Source organism: Chaetodon trifascialis, chromosome 9 (genome assembly GCF_039877785.1).
Source record: "Chaetodon trifascialis isolate fChaTrf1 chromosome 9, fChaTrf1.hap1, whole genome shotgun sequence".
NCBI classification, from domain to species: domain Eukaryota; kingdom Metazoa; phylum Chordata; class Actinopteri; order Chaetodontiformes; family Chaetodontidae; genus Chaetodon; species Chaetodon trifascialis.
The window spans coordinates 4,241,284-4,261,217 of NC_092064.1; the positions used below are offsets into that span (position 1 = coordinate 4,241,284).

Here is a 19,934-nt window from a genome sequence, read left to right on the forward strand (position 1 = left end):
CCCCTTGGTGACAAAAGACCTGGAACAAGGACAAAGTAGTCAAATGACAAGAAAAAATCTTAAAAACAAGGACAGATTTTGATTATGCATTAATTTGTATGTTCGTATATTGGTATATATATGGGCCATATTAGTATACCTCCACCCATCATTTACCTCATTACTTCTTACAGTGCATTATATCCATTTATCACCTGACCTCTGTAGCTTGTTTTAACTTTGATATGATATTGTTTACATGTACTTTATTCTGCTTACCTACACTGTACAATATACTACCTACCTGCTAGCTGTGTGTATTTATTATTAATATCCACACTGTTTACAGTGCATTTGTTGTTGCTACTAGAACTCTTGCACCTAGTATATTATTGGAAAGTCTAAAATAACAACTTTGTGTTCTTGTTTCAGTATGAACACACAATAATATCTGGCCACATTCAGTTGCAGCACAAGCCTAAAGCGACAGCATAGCTTTAAACTGAAGTAATGATTCCAGCAGTTTAACTTTCACTTGTTTGTCCATTTCTGAACAACGCTACAAAGCTGGTGATTGGAAGTGATCCCTCTGAACAGTGTTGCTGTTCCTCTGTTTTCCTGCAGTGGAGGAGTCAGACATTATAGACTTGGAGAAGCGCTACTGGTTGCTGAAAGCCCAGTCCAGAACTGGCCGCTTTGACTTGGAAACCTTTGTCCCCCTGGTCTCTCCTCCCATCCATGCCTCACTGAGTGAAGGTAAAATAGTATGTTACTCTATTTTTCATATGTCATGGGGATGTAAAGTGCATGTATCTATAAATTGGATCATCACGGCCCTATGTAGGTCTTCAGGCTGTTTAAATTCAAGCCCTCACCAGTGATGAAACCCTCTCGGAAGACTTGCTCTTTGTTTAAATATTGCCTGTTTCAATATTGTTTTCCAGGCTTGTTTCACGCCTTCGATGAGAATCGGGACAATCACATCGACTTTAAAGAGATCTCTTGTGGACTGTCTGCGTGCTGCAGGGGGCCCATTGCTGAAAGGCAGAAATGTAAGCCATGCTGTGGTTTGAAATCATTACAGATAAATAAATCCCAGAGGCCTCACATAGACATACCAAGCCTTTTTATCGCAAGAAGCTCTCCTTTGTAGCTGTTTTCTGGTCTTTAAATGGATGTTGGAGAGTGAAAATAATTGGAGAGTGTTGATTGGTCATCAGTGCACAGTCTAAAACATATTGGATTTTCTGCTGACAGACTAAGCAGTGTGATGTTGGTGCTGTGCGTCATGACCATATTTTGTATTTCACCGCTGCACGTCTTCCTTTCACTGCCAGTTTGCTTTAAAGTCTTTGATGTGGACCGTGATGGCGTTCTGTCTCGAGATGAACTCCATGAAATGGTGGTGGCCTTGCTGGAGGTGTGGAAGGACAATCGCACAGACACACTCCCTGTAAGTCCACACACACTCAGCATAGATGTAGACCTGTTAAGGCCTGTGTTTTAGCTCTTAATGGCCATGTTTTCCAATCTTGGGCATCGCTAGGTTAGCTGTTTCCCCCTCCTCTTCTTTGTAGCTGTAGTCATTATGCTAAGCAAGGCTAACAATGACCCGGCTCCATGTACACACAGACTTGGAATCGATATCAATTTTCTCATCTTCTTCTTGGAATAAAAGTATTTCTTAAAACGGTGAACCATTAGTTTAAAGAATAGGAAGTTGGCTTGAGATGATCATAGATCAGGCATACTTATGGTTATGTTTATTTAAAGGTAATGCTGGCCGATGATGTTGTTGTTGTGCAGTCTGAAATGGCCGGACAGAGCAGGGGTTGCCACGGGAATTGGAACTAAAAATATTCTATTGTTATGTTGTTTATGGCACTGTAGCAGACCGATACTGATGATCCTCCGAGAATCTGTTGAATCGGAGCACCGTTGTGACCTTGTTCACAGCAGTCGCTGAGGATACGGTGCTTGGTGTTTGCTACTGGACGCTAATACATCTTGTTTCCTTGCAGGAGCTGCACAGTAGCGTGTCAGACATTGTAGAGGGCATTCTGAAGATGCACGACACAACCAAGGTGAGACACCACTCATGGTGACAGAATCATTATTGAGTCGTCAGGAAGTTAATCCTTTGACTCCAGTCCCATAATACAATTTGATTTCATAAGCTTGATTCAGAGAAAGTCACCCCACTGTACTCTCAGGTCCAGCTTCAGCCTGCTTTCCTCATCTTGTCATTGGGAGCTTCCCAGTACACCTCCAGCAGTCTTCTTGTCTTACGTCTGAGCTATTTTCACTCACAGTAACCAAAGCAGATGAATAGATTTTCTTCCATTGTTTTCAAGGTCTCAAAGGCAGTGTATATTTTGAGAAAAGTGAATCTGAGTATGCTGACTGTCATGTCTTTTGACTCCTCACCAGCTGGGTCACCTGACCCTGGAGGACTACCAGATCTGGAGTGTGAAGAGTGCTTTGGCCAATGAGTTCTTAAACCTGCTTTTCCAGGTCAGCACACCCACATACTGTAGATGTAGAAGTTAGATTGATGTTGCAAACAGTATTTATTCATCATCATTTTCCATGTGTTCTGTATATCTTTGTGTATTTGTTTTGGTGAAGGTCTGCCACATAGTTCTGGGACTCAGGCCTGGTACTCCTGAGGAGGAGGGACAGATCATAAGGTACAAACCTGTCCTCTTTATCTGTCATGTCACTGTACATACAACATACAACTTTGAGGAACATACTGTTAGACCTAGTGAATGTTTTCCAATTGATTTGTGGATTGTGTTTCTATTTTGTGTGTGTGTCTGTGTGTGTGTAGGGGTTGGTTAGAGAGGGAGAGCAGACATGGGCTGCAGCAAGGTCAGAACTGGTTCCTCATCTCCATGCTGTGGTGGCAGCAGTGGAAGGACTACGTCAAATACGTAAGTCAAGTGAAAGAAGGCAAAATGTGTGAATATAGATGTGCACTGATGTCAACACTACATCACCTTTTAATTCCACATGCAGCAGCTGGTTGACTTTTGTATTTCTTTCATAAGGTCCTACATCATTTTCTATGAATTCGAGATGAGTCGTTCATACAGAACATTAATGTGGCCTGTTTTTTATGTAGAACTTGGGTGCTGTAGATTCACACTCAAATCGAATCCTAGCTGACATGTAAAGGTTTAGAAGCTGTGGCTGTTCTGAAAGCAAACACATTAACCTCGGGTATCACTTTCAACAATGACAGGGCAGTCCCTGCTGTTATCTTCCTGTCCAGGAGCATAAGGGCATCGTGGTGGAGCAGCCGTCCATCCTGAGCTCACTGCGAGCTCCAATGGCCACAGCCACTATAGAGCCCACCCCACCAGACAGACTGGGAGGACTGGGGGCCTTCAGCCCGGTCAGCCCCACGGAGGAAAGGTCACCTGATGCTGTGTCCAGCGCCTCAGAGGCTACAGAGACTGGTCAGTCAACACATTTTACATAAGAGTAAATAGCAAACGTGAGTAGAGCCATACCACGCCCGCCCAATGCCAGCCTTTATTAGTGACCAGCCATTATTTGACTGCTGGTTTTTATAGTGTTTACCTGAACATTTTCACCTCATGTGCTTGCATGAGTGTGGTTGCTGCTCACTTTATTTTGTTTCTATCAATGACCAGCTTTTATTTGTTCATGCCAGCTATTATTTAGACTGTGCCTTCAGTTGAATACTAGCTGTTATTTCAGATTTTACAGCTTAATACTCCCCTATTGAAAGAGATGAGGTCTCTCTCCCAACAGTCAGGATCAGCAACCTGTCAACTCTTAGATGACCATTTTATATTTAGCAGACATTTTGATACAAGATTTTGTTTTAGTTTTAATTCGGTCATCTATTCAGTATTTAGACTGGCATCTTTACATTGTCCAGACTCACGGACAACACCCGAGTTCACTAGAATGAAACATCCCGACTGAGCAGTGGAGTAAATATGAGCGGCTTTTGTTTATCTGTCCTGTACGTGTGGCTTGGTTGCTCCCTCTCATCCCATTCTCTCCATTTCTTTCCTGTCCCAGCAGCTCTGAGCCCCCAGGTAGCTCCCTCTGCTACCGAGAGCTGTTTTGCCCGTCAGCACAATGTATCGGACAACAACAATCAGTGTTTTTCTGGAGCCAACGGCCACCTCCCCTCCCAGCTGGCAGCACAAAGACCTGGAGCAATCGACAACCAGCCTCTGGTCACCACCGACCCCATGAAGGCAAGGACATGTGTGCGTGCGTCTGTGCACGCATGATAGCTGTTCAGTTTATTTTGTTTATGAGCTGCACAAGGTTAGTTTAGTTACATGTATAGTTTGTATGAAATGGAGTCTGGCCCTCACAGACTGTCCAGGTTACAGTAAATAGGTGTTTACAATAAAAAACATTTTAAACCCCAGACTCCTTCTGGTCATGGTTAGATCTGTCTTTGATGAAGCTCTCCAACTCTGTTTTGAATGCAGTGAGTCAGTGTACATTGCAGTAAAACTGTAACTGGATGCTTTTCAGGTGCCTACATATAAGTCCTATAAATCAATCCATGTGATTGAAAACAATATATCAAAAAAAAATTCAAAACATTATGAATTAAATGGCCTTAAATTTAGGGACTTCAAAATAAATCACTATCTGCTTTATTCGTCATGGTGATTTGAGAAAATGACTACAGAGCTTTAGTTGGGATGTGGTTAGCCTAGCTTAGCTAAGCTAGTCTGGCTTTTTTAAATATTTGGCTTTGTCAAAATATACCTAACAGTACCTCTAAAGTGCACTAGTTACCGTATGTTAACTAACTGTTTAACCCCTACAAGAAATTACGTTATTTCTTACGTTTCTATTTGTGCACGGGTTAGAATAACACAGTACTGCACATTGTAAAAAAGACAGCTTTGGGGTTGGTGATAGGTGTAGTTTTTACCTGTGAACAGAGCCTTGATGCTAAGCTAAGATAGCCAGAACTCCAGCGTTATACTGAACACACAGACGTGAGAATGAAACAAAGGGTAAGTGTTAATGTAAAAAACAATACAGGTTGGTCCAAAAGAACATTTTTAAAAATCATTTGAACAAATAAAAGTATATAATCATGTATAGTCTTTTGGCATTAGTGGAATATTTTTTGACTATTAGTTCTTATGCCAGTTACATGATGTATTGTAAGAGAGCCTACACCTTGCTGTCTGTGAAAAAGAATCTTTAGTGTTATGTTTGGAGCAGCTTGTGTCATTATTTGTGACCATAAGATTTCAATTCTAGTCTTGATCACCTCGTGGTTACATCAGAAAAACCACATCCCACATGGATTGGAGCATGGATCACGCGCCAATGCTCACCGCTCTGCTTTGGAATATGTTTGATATATGAGAACAGTGAAGCTCCTCCGTCTCTCAGAAGAATCACAACGTTCCCTCTGGCTTTGCTTTGTGAACCAAGCTCATCTGTTCACTGGATCCAAATGTTTGTTGTACAAAGCCAAGCATTTAAAAGATCCAGGCCTTTGAAAGAAAATTAAGTTCACAGCTTGTACAATTTGCAATCTTTAGCACATATTAAACAAGACAACAGTGTGTTAGTAGAATATTTTTGCCAGCTTCTTCGTTGGTTTGACAGAAGAAATTATCTGAGATTCCCAATTAGGAAGCACTCCTCCTCTACTGGCAAAGGCTCTCAGAGACCAGATGGTGCTTCCTTTTTCCTTTGTCTTATCTCTACAATTTGTTGTAATGATAGCGGCTGCCAGCCTGTGCATAGCATTAGGATGCTGTCTCTGTCTATTATCTGTAATTCAAGTAGGCGGATGGTGTCTTTTGTGCACCTATTAAATGCTGATGTCTGTGCTGTGCCCCTGCAGGCCCCTACGCTAACCATGGAGGGTGGCAGGCTGAAGCGCTCCTTGCAGCTGGCGCCTGGTAGAGACTTTGAGACGGTGCCAGAGCCGGTGTGGCGGGCGCTCTACCACTGGTACGGTGCCAACCTCAGCCTGCCGCGACCGGTGAGTGAAGACAGCACACCCACTCAACAGCTCGCTATCACTGTGGTGCAGGACTGGGTGGTATTAACATCAGGATGCTCTTCTGAGCAGCAAGTCAGGATAAATGTGGTCTTATTTTGGAAGAATGTTTCAAACAAAAGCCAACAGGGTAAGAAAAGTGGCCAGGCAGACGGGTTTAACATAAGCCAGCATGTTATCGAGAACGATCTAAATGGCTTTATTTGGAACTTAAACTGAAGGTCAGCAGTAATTACCTCATTGCACAGATAAACTGTGTGCAATGAACAGGAAATACAATAGGTCGGAATTGAACCAGGAAGACCGTCTGTAAGTTGTGATGAATGGACAACAGATAGTTTGGTAGTTTGTAAGAAGTTTACAGTTTGCCCTTGATTTCTCTTCTAAATGAGTTTTACTGACCTGGAGGTTTGTTTACAACCTGAATGTTCGTGTTTGCCACACACTGTGAATATTTGAATAAAAGGCCTGTGCATTGGTTAGCTAATTAGTTCAGTATTGAAAGGAAAAGGTTCTTTTTAATGGTCAGCATTCAGAAACCTGAAAGACTTCACTTGGACTTAACTTAAAAACAGCCACACTTAAAACTAGAATGTATTATGATTTGGTAATATGGTCTCTAATAATCTGGCATAGATGATTGACTAAAGTATGAATTTTAGCTGAATGCAGTGCTTTGAATGTGTTCACAGTCAGATGTCAAGATTTGTGTTTCTCACAGACTCAGTAACACAGTAAGTGATGAACAGTGAGTGGTAAGCCAGTTATTTTTCTATGGAGAGAGAAATGGCATCTCACCAAGGCACGCCACTCCAGTTGTTGACTTTAGGCTACTGAGGTTAACAAGTCTACTCATGTCTCACAAATTGGCTAAATGTCACAGAATGCTTGTGTTTGGATGCATCTGTTCAAGCCAGCTCTCATTTAAACTCTGATGCAGACTGAACAACTGCACACAGTCTACTTGAATGGTAGACTGGTAGAATATTGTTGCGTAACCATGGCAACACGTGCATCATAATTGAACCATAACTGGTAACTAATGCTGGGATCAGACTACGCGGTATTTTTGTCTTTGACGATGGTCAGGTGTCAGATCAATGATCACAGTGCCACAGACTCTTGCTGTGTCTTGGTCAGGTGACTGGCAAGACTACATGTATGACCCCGACCAATCACAGCACGGCTTATTTCATGATCACGCAGGAGTTCGGGTGTCATTGGGGAGGCGGGTGAAGCTACTGTCAATCACATTAAACAAATGCTAAAGGGTACTGTTTAGCATCCAGATAACAATTAGGACAGGTACAATGAGTTTCACATGTGGTCATTTTATTTCCACAGTTATTTATTCTACAAGGAGCAGGCTTGGCCGTGTTGGTTACTTTAATGTTTGATCTGGGACTATACTACAGGAATGAGAGTGACCTGAAAGACAAAACCCTTGTGACAGGTGTCCAGACAGATCAGTGCACTCAAAACTCAACTTGCAGAGACTTGAAACTTTCCCTTCCACCCCTGCAGGTTATCCTGGAGAGCAAGACAGGCCAAGCAGAGCTGGAGCTCTTCCCTCGCTACCTCCTCTTCCTCCGCCAGCAGCCGGCCACACGCTCCCCCCAGTCCAACATCTGGGTTAATATGGGTATGACCAGCCTGCGAATGTTCCCACCGTATTTACCCCCATCAAGAGGTAATGTAAGCCTGCAGCAAGACCAGAGCAAGCCGTCGATAAATGCTTCATTGAGCTACCCCGCATCCTCCCCTTTTAATCCTCCTAGAGTGGACTGATCCAGCCCTGGCGGTACTCTGGAGTAGGAAGTGGAATCATTCACACCTTTTCAATCTCCACAGACCTTGCTGTTCAAGTATTAGTTTTACGATATTTGTTCTTGTGCTCTACACTCGTCTGCATTATCAGTGTGTTGGATCATACTGAACAAAGCGAGCGTGCTGAGTAGAAAAATATTGTAAACAGTCATGATAATAATGTTAGGCATGTCTGTCTCTCTCTCTCTCTCTCTCTCTCTCCTACTCCCGTTGGCGTTAAGGCTTTATAGACTCACTCCAATTTGAATCCGTCTTAGTCTGTTTCTCCACTCTGACCCCTGTGTGTTGTCAGAAAATGACAACACACTAAAAGACGTTCAGGAAAAGAAATCATCATAATTGTCAAAAGCAAACAAAGTGAAAGTCCAGTGACTGTCCCTTTTTACACCTGCTTTCAAATGCATCACCATGAGAAGCTGCAAGACACACTGTTTTCACTGCAGGTACAGGTGTCGTTTGTCAGGTGGTGTCATCACCGTGGACACAAATAGGATCAGCATGTTTCTCTACCACAAAGATAAGCTTTTATTAAGTTCAGGGTGACAGTGCTGGTCCAGTCAAAGTTTAACAGTTGCTATAGAAATGAACCAAAATATATCAACATCACATATAACAGCCATTATATAATAGCCATCATGTATGTCACTTGCCCTTCAGAGAGACAGAGAACAGGAAGCATTACTAATGTAAGAATTCCACCAAAGTCGATTGTTTATATTCATTGTATAAAGTAGAAATGTCCCGAGCCAGTCCTAAGGATCAGTAACGGGGCCAATCTCAGCATATTTTTCATATAGCAGTCGTATAATTATAGTAATAGAATAACAATTGAAGATTACAAATGTGAGATTTTTGAACCAGAACTTCAAGAAGAAGAAGAATGAAAAACAAGATGTATCACACTAAGAAGGCTACAGCTGTTTTCTGAATGTGTCAGACACACATTTAATCAGTGTTCAAGAAATCAGTGAACACTCAGTATCAGCAGATATTAGCCCGATATTAAAGGAGGAATGTAGTGGATAGCCCTTTAGTGTATGGGTGATATGTTGTGTAAAATCTGAAGTGTTAATATTACCTGAAGCACAGGGGGGAAAGGATTTTCTCTACCACCACCTGAAAACATGGCAAACGTGGCTTCGCTTGGTGATCTTACCAATGTATGGCTCAGCAGGTTTGCACATATAACACTTTTTCCATCATCTGTTCTCTGTTTTTTAGGGTATGTTTTCTTCAGTTGCAGTGTGTTGAGCTCTCTCAGCCACCGTAGTTCTGGGTCAGACCATAAGTATCGATGTTAGGTCTGATGTTTGACCACAGGCTTGTCTGAGCTTGTCGTGTTCCAGTCAACAACAAGCTGGCTAGTTTGAATACCTCTGCCTGTTTGGCCTTCGCCATCTGCTTCCGCCCAAAGCTGTGCTGTTGGACATTACTCAGGCTGCTTGAGTCCAGCTAAGCAACAGAGGACCATTGAAAACGTGTCAGTGCTTCCAAAATGTGTAAATGATGGAAGGTTCTGGCATAATGCAACCCCTGCCTGTACAGTAACATCACCTGCTGGCTCAGTGATCACTGCCACCTCTTCATAAAAATGACATGCAGTAGAGTGAAATACACATGCAGTATTGCAGAGCAGTTAGTTGGTATCCATTTAGTAAGTGCGGACACCCCGCATATTTGAATAGTGGGTATAAATGAGGCTTCATTTCCTGCCAATTTGTTTTATTCAGTGATGATTGTAAGACTGGAAGTCATTTTATTTCTGTCACTTCCTCTCCAGTCAGTTCAGGTCTAATGTACTCACAAAGGTAACCATATATAGACCCTCTCACTCACACAATAATTGAAGCTGCATTTCACCCTCTGCGTTATGTCTAAATGGATATAATGGACAAGTATAAACTGCCTCACTGCCAAAAGAAAGTGGATGACAAAGCATGTCATGTGTGGAGCTGTACACAGTTGCTCCACTGTAATCAGGCTGGGGCATCAGCACTCAGCGCTGCTCCAAATCTACTCAGAATATCAGGTTTCAGATCACAGTGCAGACCTTAGTCCCCCATGGAGCTGTGGCTTCCACCATGACGCATCCTCTGTCTGAGCAGCAGCTTGCTAATAAGACTCTATCTCAGGCATGTGGCCAGACATCGAAAACGGATCTAATTATGCGCCATTGTCCGCATAATGAGGCAATAGTAGAGCACTTGAACAGGTGTAGAACGTGGTTCGTTTTGTGCTGTGATAGAATAGCAAAGCTGTGCAGATAGAAAAATAACACCATTTGAAAATCAGATGTTAAAATCACTAGTTTTATGAATCATTTTGAACTAAATATCCGTGAAGTGAAGTGAAGTGAAGTGAAGTGAAGCTTTTGAATTTCTTTAACAGGACTAATGTTGATTGGTTTGTATTTGATTAATCCAATCTGAGTCCACTAAATCCACTAAGTTGATTGACCAATCAAGTTTGCACTGATTGATTTTAAAAAAAGCCCTTTCTTGCTGCTTCCTTACAACTAATCCTCAGTCACCAGAATGCTGTTGTTGGTATCGATCAGCTGATTGCATCTGTGAGCTTGTGCAGAAGCTGAAAGATGAAACTTCAGCTGAGTTTTAAAACTCTCACAGACTTTCAGATCACACCTGAAGTCCTTCCAACTGAGGAAGAAGTCAAATGAACACGCACAAACCTCAGAGTGTGTTCAGATTGTGTGTTTGGGTCAGTTTGTGAGTGTTCTGTCCTCTTTGTGTGCTGCAGCAGGTAACGTACCATCCCCCAATGCTCCTCTGAAGAGGGTTTTGGCCTACACAGGCTGCTTCAGCCGCATGGGCACCATCAAGGACATCCACCTCTACCTGTCCCAGAGACTCCGCATCAAGGAGGAGGACATGAGACTCTGGCTCTACAACAGTGAGGTGGGTCGCAAAGCTGTCCCAAGAGTCCCCTTTACTTTGATATATTTGTCTTTTATGAATATCAGATATTGGTCAGGCAGTATATGACAGTAGTGGATAATGCTGGCAGGAAGTTCACTTCAACACTGAAACCTTTCAGAATATTTTCATCAAGTTACATATTCACGTTTATTTTCCATCCATTTTCCAAATGTTTTTCAGATGTTCAGCAGTGTCTGTCACATGATGAGCACAATATAAGCCAATAATTCAGGTGTAACAACTAGACTTTGACATGGGGTCCCTCTACAAGACAGGACCACAGGATTACACAGTAATGACCATTAATGTGTCAAAGACATTTATAATTTCAGTTTTGTGCTTACATGGTGCATATTCCTACATTGATCTTGCAAACCAGAGGCCAGCACAGAAAAGGTTTACACATTTCAGACAAAGTGTGGGAGGACTGGGGTGTTGATGGGGGCCCAGCAGCTTATGTTTCTCCTTTCAGCCCCCTAGCAAGTTAATGTGATAGAGCTAATGGCACTTTTAAATTGAAGTGAAGCAGATGAAAGAACTACAGAAGAGTAAAATAGTCCCAATAAAAGAAAAGTTTCAAGCAGTCTCAGCATGTGTTGTCCTCCCATTGTCCTGCAGAACTACCTCACCCTCCTGGACGATGAAGATCACACACTGGAAAGCCTGAAGATCCAGGATGAGCAGCAGCTAGTTATTGAAGGTATAAAACACCTCCCTTTTTCTATTACACTTCTCCCCAGAATGAACAAAACTCTCTGCACACTCATGCACTGACAGATGCTCGAATATTTATGTACAATATAATTACTGATCTTTTGGAATAATGGCACATGAAACTGGGAGCAAAATGATTTCATCGCTCTCTCTGTCTCTTCCTCCACAGTCAGGAACAAAGACATGAGCTGGCCTGAGGAAATGTCTTTCATTGCCAACAGTAGTAAGATGGACAGACACAAAGGTAAGCTGGAAGACACCGGATGAGCTTATTGTGTATTTGTGCAGGCTTTGTCTTGAGAAAACATTGGTGGATGTTCGCTCTATGACAGACAAACGTCACCTTTGAGGGCCCACTCATCATAGCATGTAGTGTGATTGTCAAACAAAATATGGTGTTTTCAGTGTGTTATAGGGGAAAGTAATCTCACTAATAGTTTTTTGTCAGCGATGGGGAGAAGGATACAGTCACACCTCTCTTTCTGATAATACAGGACAACACTCTACAGTGCTAATGTGCTGCTCGCCAACACCTTGGATGTGCTATTTTCTGCCATGTTTGCAGTTTTTATGTCATTCTCAAACATTTTACAGTGATGGTAACAGTGTGTCATATGTGCAGTGTAAAAGATATTAATGTCATGAGTGGTCAGTAAATAAAGCTTGTGATGCTCTTTCGGTGTTTGTCCTTCAATTAAGTGTTCATGTCATTGTTTTCTATTCCAGTTCCGACAGAGAAAGGAGCCACTGGCCTCAGTAACCTTGGCAACACCTGCTTCATGAACTCGAGCATCCAGTGTGTGAGCAACACCAAGCCTCTCACAGACTACTTCATCTCAGGGAGACATCTCTATGAGCTCAACAGGTATCTCTGAAGTGTAATTACTTTGGTGTAACTCTGGCCACCATTGTTGTGAACGTTTAATTCTGACTGGCCTGAGTTGGTGCATTCACAGAACCAACCCCATCGGGATGCGAGGTCACATGGCCAAGTGTTACGGTGACTTAGTGATGGAGCTGTGGAGTGGAACACAGAAGAACGTGGCTCCGCTCAAACTCAGAGTAAGCAGTTTTGATCTATAACTCTCCACCTTGTGAGCTGAATTGCTGTCTTTGTGTCTAAACGTGTTGCTCCAGGAGCACTTTCACAGAATGCCTGTATGAATTCTTTTAAAAGTTGTATAGAAATAAAGTTTATGATGTCATTACTTCCCTTCCAGTGGACAATAGCAAAGTACGCCCCACGCTTTAATGGCTTCCAGCAGCAGGACTCCCAGGAGCTGCTAGCCTTCCTGCTGGATGGTCTCCATGAAGATCTGAACAGAGTCCATGAGAAACCCTACGTGGAGCTGAAGGACAGCGATGGCCGGCCTGACTGGGAGGTGGCCTCTGAGGTCAGAGATCACACTGCGGATCAAATACTGTTACCTCCAAACGAAGTGACTGCTGTGTGCCTCACCCTGTGTGGGACAGAGGTCTTCTAACTGTGGGCCAGATGCGGGAAGGGAATTCATATTCCCTCTGAGTCATAACTTTGTCAAATGTGAACACACAGACACAATGCACATACTTTTAAATACAGTTCCCAAGGATATCATTATCTCCACAGTCTATCGTGAGTAAGCATTTATAAATCTGCTTAGAAATTATGGAAAAATGCTGCTCCTTAAAGGCCCACAGCTAACTGCCTGACTCCATGACAACATTATCCTTTATGCCCCCTAAAGGCCCCAAATTATGGGAACTGTAGTTCCAACACTTTGAGCATGATTATCCCCCAAATCAAAGTAAATCAGAGCTTAACAATTCCTTCAGTGCTGTGCTGTGACATGGGTCAAATCACTCTTTAATGATTGCAAAATTGTTGGACAAAATAAGCATAGATAGGGTTAACTAACACCTGTAGTGTGCCATCACAGTGTAAACTGCCCTTAATTTTACTGCAACACAGTCCCTTATTTTGACTGATCAGGTTTACATCATCATTTGATAAAATGATGACCTGTCTGAACCCTTCATGGCACAGTCCATTCTGAGAGTCAAAGGATGAAGAGAAGAGAGCAGTCAGTAGCAGTCAGTCCATCAGCTAAGCTCTGCTAATGTATTGATGTTCTGTTTGTTTTCTGTACATCCTGAGGGCAAGGATTTGCAGGATTAGCAGTGTGTGAACTCACCACTGAGTTCACACACCACCAACTCACCAAACTTTGTTTGTGCGTGTCCATGCTCCTCCACCCTAAAGGCGTGGGAGAACCACCTGAGGAGAAACCGCTCCATTGTGGTGGATCTGTTCCATGGTCAGCTCAAGTCCCAGGTGAAGTGTAAGACATGCGGACACATCAGCGCTCGCTTCGACCCCTTCAACTTCCTGTCTCTGCCCCTGCCCATGGACAGCTCCATGCATCTGGAGATCACTGGTGAGGAGGCGGGAGGGACCATTCTGACAATGACCTCCTTTATTTAAGCAACACAACCTGAATCATGTTTAACATACTGTGTTTGTAGTCATTAAACTGGATGGCTCCACACCTGTTCGCTATGGCTTGAGGTTGAATATGGACGAGAAGTACACCGGCCTGAAGAAACAGCTGAGTGAGCTGTGCAGTCTGAAACCTGAGCAGATCCTCCTGGCTGAGGTCCATACTTCCAACATCAAGGTACTGAGAGTGCTCAGCAGACTGCAGGCCAGGACGGAAGAGGCTTTGCTTGACTTCATTGTCCACAGTGCAGGAAAATATATAACAAAGATTTTGTCCACATGTTCCGTTTATGGCATACATCTGTTCACAGTGACAAGACAAAATGAACCTCTCAGACAGCTATTTAACACAGAATCAAAGTGTGTCTGGGCCTCAGTCACTGCAGGTTTGTTGCCAAGAACAGGAGCTGATTGGATTAGTCTGAATGTCATTGATCCAATTGCTGTTGCTCTGCAGAAAAGCATATCCTTTCTATTTGTGGTTCGGTGCCTTTGTTGAAGCAGCAGAAAATTGAACAGCTTGTACAGTTTCAGTTTAGTAAAGGGAACATCTGATGTGCTGTGCAGTGATCTCTTCACACACTCGTGTCTGGCTGACAGGGACTAACTTAACTCCCGCTGCAGTGAGAGTGACATTAAAAAGTTATCTTCAGGGAAAATTGAATTTTCTCTGAACATGACAGACAAAAAATTTGTTTTGCCTGTCATTCGAATTTCAACTGCAACATGTACACTGGGAAGCCGTCAGACTGAGCATGCTGCTCTCTGTGTTTAGTGGGGTAATGCTGCTCCTAGAAAAGGCCAAGTCCTATTAAACTCCATGAAAACAGTTATACTCCGCTTTTTAAACTTCCCTTCATAACAGAGTGTCTTACCCCTCAGAACCATTCCACATGCAGTGCTGTCTGTCTGTCTGCTCCTGAGAAGTGCTGCAGTCTGATGTCTAAATCCTTTGTGTCAAGAACTTTCCTCAGGACAACCAGAAGGTCCGGCTGTCTGTTAATGGCTTCCTGTGTGCATTTGAGATCCCGGTGCCAGGTTCACCAACATCACTGAGCTCGCCCACACTGACAGGTGAGCCTCCATACTCACACTTTGTCTTTGCACTCTTTTCAATATGAATCTATCTTCATGCACAGTTATCCATTTCCTCATTTCCTCACTCCTCACTTTCATTAGACATCACCCCAATAGCCAACGGCTCCACCACTAATGGAAACCTGGACAGCAAGCCGGTCCTCATCCCCAACGGTGGGCCCAACACCATGGTGCCCTGCAGCCCTGAGACACCCCTGGCCAACGGGGTCGCCAATGGACACATCACACCAGTGCAGGAGAGCCCCTTCATTGGCTACATCATTGCCATGCACAGAAAGATGGTGAGAACTCAACAAATGCAACATGCTGTATTGTACAGTACATGTGCATATACACACACACATACACACACACACACATATGTGACATACACACACACACACACACACACACACACATATATATATATATATATAGAGAGAGAGAGAGAGAGAGAGAGTCAGAAATTTTACATCTATAGTTGAATGGATGAGTACAATTATGTACTGCATAATTACTGCATCATGTACTCTGTCCAGTGACTTTAATGCTCTTTCTCTGTAGGTGACAGTTAGCGTGCCTGCGTCCCAGCCTTTGTTGTAACTTGCACATTTGTCACCCCCTCAGATGCGTACGGAGCTGTACTTCCTGTCATCTCAGAAGAACCGGCCCAGTCTGTTCGGCATGCCGCTCATAGTTCCCTGCACTGTCCACACCAGTAAGAAGGATCTGTATGATGCCGTCTGGATCCAAGTGTCCCGACTGGCCAGCCCACTGCCCCCACAGGAGGCCAGCAACCACGCCCAGGACTGGTACGCTGACTTCTGCTTTCATCCAGTGTTTTTTCATGGATTCTTTTGTTTTTGACTGAGCTACTTGTGGGTTATCAATTTCCCTCTACTTCCTGTCTTTGTGCTAATGCAGGCCAAAGATATCACAATGCTATGCTAGTATCTTATGAGAGGAGAGAGAAACAGTATAATTTGAGAGGTCAAAGTCCTCTCACTTACTGTTACATAATTTTATTGAAGAAGATTGAGAATGGTGTGAGCTGATCTGCACAATCAGGAGTCAGCTGAGCAGTATCGGCTATGGAAGGCCTGTCCCATTTCTGCTCCTCCATTAAATGTCACTTACACTGGGTTCACTCGACTGTGCCCCATTGGAAGAATAAAACATTGAAATTGTTTTCTAACATGAAGCATTGTGGACAAGTTGACTGCAAAGTGATGATATCCACCGACTGTGCATGAGGAACATGAATGATGTTTTTCTTCTTTACCCTGCAGTGATGACAGCATGGGCTACCAGTACCCCTTCACTTTACGGGTTGTGGGTAAAGATGGCAACTCTTGTGCCTGGTGTCCCTGGTACAGGTGAGACAGTATTTTGTATGACATGTTTGATAAAGAGAAAAGCCGATGAAACCAAAGGAAATCTCTTCCTGTGTTGCATCAGAACAATCAAATTAACCTTGGAAAGAAATGAACAAAGACCAAAAATTAAATGCAGAGCGATGCATTTGTGATGCATTTGTTTTTGATTTTTAACTGTGAATGTTAATAATTTTCTGGGTTGTACCTGTGTGTGTTTCCAGGTTCTGTCGAGGCTGCACAATAGAGTGCACAGAGGACAGAGCCTCTGTAGGAAATGCTTATATAGCTGTGGACTGGGACCCCACTGCCCTGCACCTCCGCTACCAGACCTCCCAGGAGAGGGTAAAGCAACCATGCACACACACACACACACACACACACACACACACACGCACACGCCTAACCCTAACCCTAACCATAACCACTATCTGCCTGTTCCTAACCCTGTACCTAACCTAACCTTACCTAAGCCATAACCCTATCCTCAGTCTGCACCCTAAAATGTAATGATTTACATTAAGGGGACCTGCATTTTGTCCCCATAAGGCAGGTGAGTCCCCACAATGTGACTGTGTAAACAGATTTTTGTCCCCACAATGTGATAAATACCAGGTCACACACACTGGGAGAACCAAATTAACTCCAAACAAAGTTAAATGTAGAGCAATAGAGGAATATCTGTGCAAAATTTAGTTTGTGTGTATGCGTTCTTTATTTTGCATCCATTCTGTCAGTGTTACAGTGACCTCCAGATACCAGCCATGAGTGTGTAGCTATAGATTACACTGTGTTAATTATCAGCCATCCCCCACCTTGCCCTGTTCAGCTGATCATAAAGAAAAGTGCAATGGTTCCATTTGTTAAACAATATCTTTCCTGACACAGTTCTTCTCTGTCTGCTCTAATGTCTCTGACACTCACTGTCCTTGCAGGTTATACAGTGTATGTCCTCAGCACCATTTTTAATTTTCTGCCCTCTCTACTGCAGTTGATAATTATAGACAAACAAAAAACCGTCTTTGAAAATACTTGAGCCTAAAAAGTGAGATGCGGTTGTTAATATGTAAGAAGTAAGAGTGAGCCTTTCACTGCAGCTTGCTTCAGGTGAGCTGTGAGTGACGCTGCTGCTGTCCCTCTGCCCTGTGTCCTACTGACATTGAGCCTGATTTCTTTTCTGGACTTTTATCACTCACACAGTACGCTCATGACTTTATGACCGTGGTTCACCTGGTTATTATTGTGCAAATGTTGAGATAAGAGCTAAGTGAGATAAGCAAACCTGCTAAACTGCTGTAGTTCTGAGTTTGACCACACAGAGTTAGCAGTGAGCTGCTTAATGCCAGTGCAGTCAGCTGCAGCATGCGATCCAAAAAAGACTCCAGGATCTGGGACCTGCAAGCTGTGCCCTTAATGTTACTGTAGCTGGTTTGTTTACTCACGTAAAGATTCGTGCTGTGAGTACATGTCACTGTGAGCGTTTCTCAGTTGATTTATTCTGCACTTATTCCACATTGCTTTTTTCAGCTAAAAATGCTGCTTTACCTGCATCTTTATGCTGACCAAAACATATAGAAATACTGCTTAATAACCGTGCTCACATTTCACTACAACAAGACAAGTGGCACAGACTCTACAGCACAGCCTGCTGTTAGGAGAAAAGCTGTCCCTCCGCTAACAGTTGCTCCTGGTTGTGAGAAAGATACTGTCAGACAGGATAGTGTGATAGTGATAGTGTGGAATCATCCTCACCCTGTTCTGTGTCATGACCATCATGGTCTCCCTGCAGATTGTGGAGGAGCACTGCAGTGTGGAGCAGTCCCGTCGGGCCCAGGCTGAGCCCATCAGCCTGGACAGCTGTCTGAAGGCCTTCACCAGCGAAGAAGAGCTGGGTGAGGATGAGCTCTATTACTGCTCCAAGTGCAAGACACACCGGCTAGCAACGAAGAAGCTGGACCTCTGGAGGCTGCCGCCCATTCTGGTCAGTGGCACACTTCTGCGTCTGTGTGAGGCCTGAGCTCTGGCCCCACAGGCATAACTTCTTTTGTGTAGAGCTCCACGTGTGGTTTTCAGTAGTATTTATTGTTTACATTGAAAGTAGTTAAAGGACAGACAGCACAGTATGTGTGATGTGGGCTCTCTTCCCCAGATTGTCCACCTGAAGCGCTTCCAGTTTGTGAACGGCCGCTGGATCAAGTCCCAGAAGATTGTCAAGTTCCCGCGGGAAAACTTTGACCCCAGTGCCTTCCTGGCACCCAGAGACCTGGAGCAGCACTGCCAGCACTCCCGCAGTGAGAGCGAGGATCTGCTGAGGGTTGGAGAAGACAACCTGTCCTCTATCTCTGCCCCTGCTGGCTTCTGCAACCTACCCAAAGGTACCACATGTTGCCTGACATTTAGACTTTTACCACGTTCTCAAAGAGACAGATGCATTGTCTTCTTTTTTTTCCATTTTGTGTTTGATGGGTAAGAGCATGACAGCACGTGAAACAAAATAGACAGAGGTATTATTGAACAGAGCAGCTAATGGCCCAGCTGCAGAGGAAGTGTCTCTAACCTTGTGGTTTCCCAACAGCCTCCCCTGCCTCTAGCAGGAAGTCAGCGCCTTCTCTCAGCCGGACCAGCAGCCCCTCCAGCAGCCCCAAAACTGGCAGCGGAGGCCGCAGGCCAGGCCGGCTACGCCTGCCCCAGCTGGGCAGCAGACACCGCCTCTCCAACAGCAAGGAGAACCTGGATGGAGCTGCTAATCCTGAGGTTGAGCCACGGGACGGCGCACCACAGGCAGACACAGAAGGGAGCTCAGCGGGGGCCGTCGGATCGGGAGAGGCGATGGCATCAGAATCATCGTGCAGTACTGAGGCGTCCAGCAGCCACTGTGATGTGGTACTGGTGAATGGTGACAGCAACGGGCTGAGCTCAGACTGCAGCACAGAGAGCAGCATGGACCCTGACAGTTCACTGCTACAGCACAGAGACAACATGTGCCTGGACGCCATCTACAACCTCTATGCAATATCAGTAAGCAGCACACATCAAAGTCACACATACAAGAGGGTTTCATAGGCTCTCTCTATGGGCTTTTTTCTGCCTTGAAACAAACCTAAAAGATTTTTCTGCTTTATCTACTCAGTGCCATTCAGGAATCATGGGAGGAGGCCACTATGTGACGTATGCCAAAAACCCCAACGAGAAGTGGTACTGTTACAATGACAGCAGCTGCAAGGTAGGACACTTCATCACGTCATGTTCTGCTTCTTTGCCTTTCACAGGCATGTGTCTGAACATTCTGCTTCTTTGTTTACTAAACCCCCCACCTGACAGTGACTGGCATGATCATAGCTTAATAACTGCAGCTAGGCATGGCAGGGCCTGCTCAGATCAGTTGATGATGTTGCATCAGTACAGAAGTTACCATAATATCAGGTTTTTAGCCAACAAATGCATATTTAAGATCCTTTGTCGCAGGATTCTGTAACAACACGCAGCAGCTTCATTTGCATGTTCCTTCACAAGTTCAA

At 43.9% G+C, this 19,934-nt stretch overlaps 1 protein-coding gene across 4 annotated transcripts in view; it reads left to right on the top strand.

Annotated features, from left to right (window-relative positions):
- Window positions 1-19,934, top strand: part of usp32 (ubiquitin specific peptidase 32) — a 58,532-nt gene that overhangs the window by 37,514 nt on the left and 1,084 nt on the right. Inside the window, exons 6-33 of one of the 4 annotated variants that reach the window (XM_070970208.1) lie at window positions 604-735; window positions 924-1,031; window positions 1,317-1,432; window positions 2,001-2,063; window positions 2,410-2,493; window positions 2,608-2,669; window positions 2,813-2,915; window positions 3,227-3,443; window positions 4,042-4,220; window positions 5,852-5,992; window positions 7,535-7,700; window positions 10,595-10,752; window positions 11,392-11,473; window positions 11,657-11,731; window positions 12,214-12,352; window positions 12,444-12,549; window positions 12,708-12,881; window positions 13,730-13,904; window positions 13,993-14,144; window positions 14,929-15,040; window positions 15,146-15,345; window positions 15,671-15,855; window positions 16,333-16,419; window positions 16,641-16,761; window positions 18,206-18,397; window positions 18,566-18,791; window positions 18,992-19,434; window positions 19,547-19,639. In XM_070970208.1, coding sequence (XP_070826309.1) covers window positions 604-735; window positions 924-1,031; window positions 1,317-1,432; window positions 2,001-2,063; window positions 2,410-2,493; window positions 2,608-2,669; window positions 2,813-2,915; window positions 3,227-3,443; window positions 4,042-4,220; window positions 5,852-5,992; window positions 7,535-7,700; window positions 10,595-10,752; window positions 11,392-11,473; window positions 11,657-11,731; window positions 12,214-12,352; window positions 12,444-12,549; window positions 12,708-12,881; window positions 13,730-13,904; window positions 13,993-14,144; window positions 14,929-15,040; window positions 15,146-15,345; window positions 15,671-15,855; window positions 16,333-16,419; window positions 16,641-16,761; window positions 18,206-18,397; window positions 18,566-18,791; window positions 18,992-19,434; window positions 19,547-19,639 — 4,091 coding nt within the window. The remainder of the gene's footprint in view (window positions 1-603; window positions 736-923; window positions 1,032-1,316; window positions 1,433-2,000; window positions 2,064-2,409; window positions 2,494-2,607; window positions 2,670-2,812; window positions 2,916-3,226; window positions 3,444-4,041; window positions 4,221-5,851; window positions 5,993-7,534; window positions 7,701-10,594; window positions 10,753-11,391; window positions 11,474-11,656; window positions 11,732-12,213; window positions 12,353-12,443; window positions 12,550-12,707; window positions 12,882-13,729; window positions 13,905-13,992; window positions 14,145-14,928; window positions 15,041-15,145; window positions 15,346-15,670; window positions 15,856-16,332; window positions 16,420-16,640; window positions 16,762-18,205; window positions 18,398-18,565; window positions 18,792-18,991; window positions 19,435-19,546; window positions 19,640-19,934) is intronic. The other 3 variants (XM_070970206.1, XM_070970209.1, XM_070970207.1) reach the window with 3 other exon arrangements.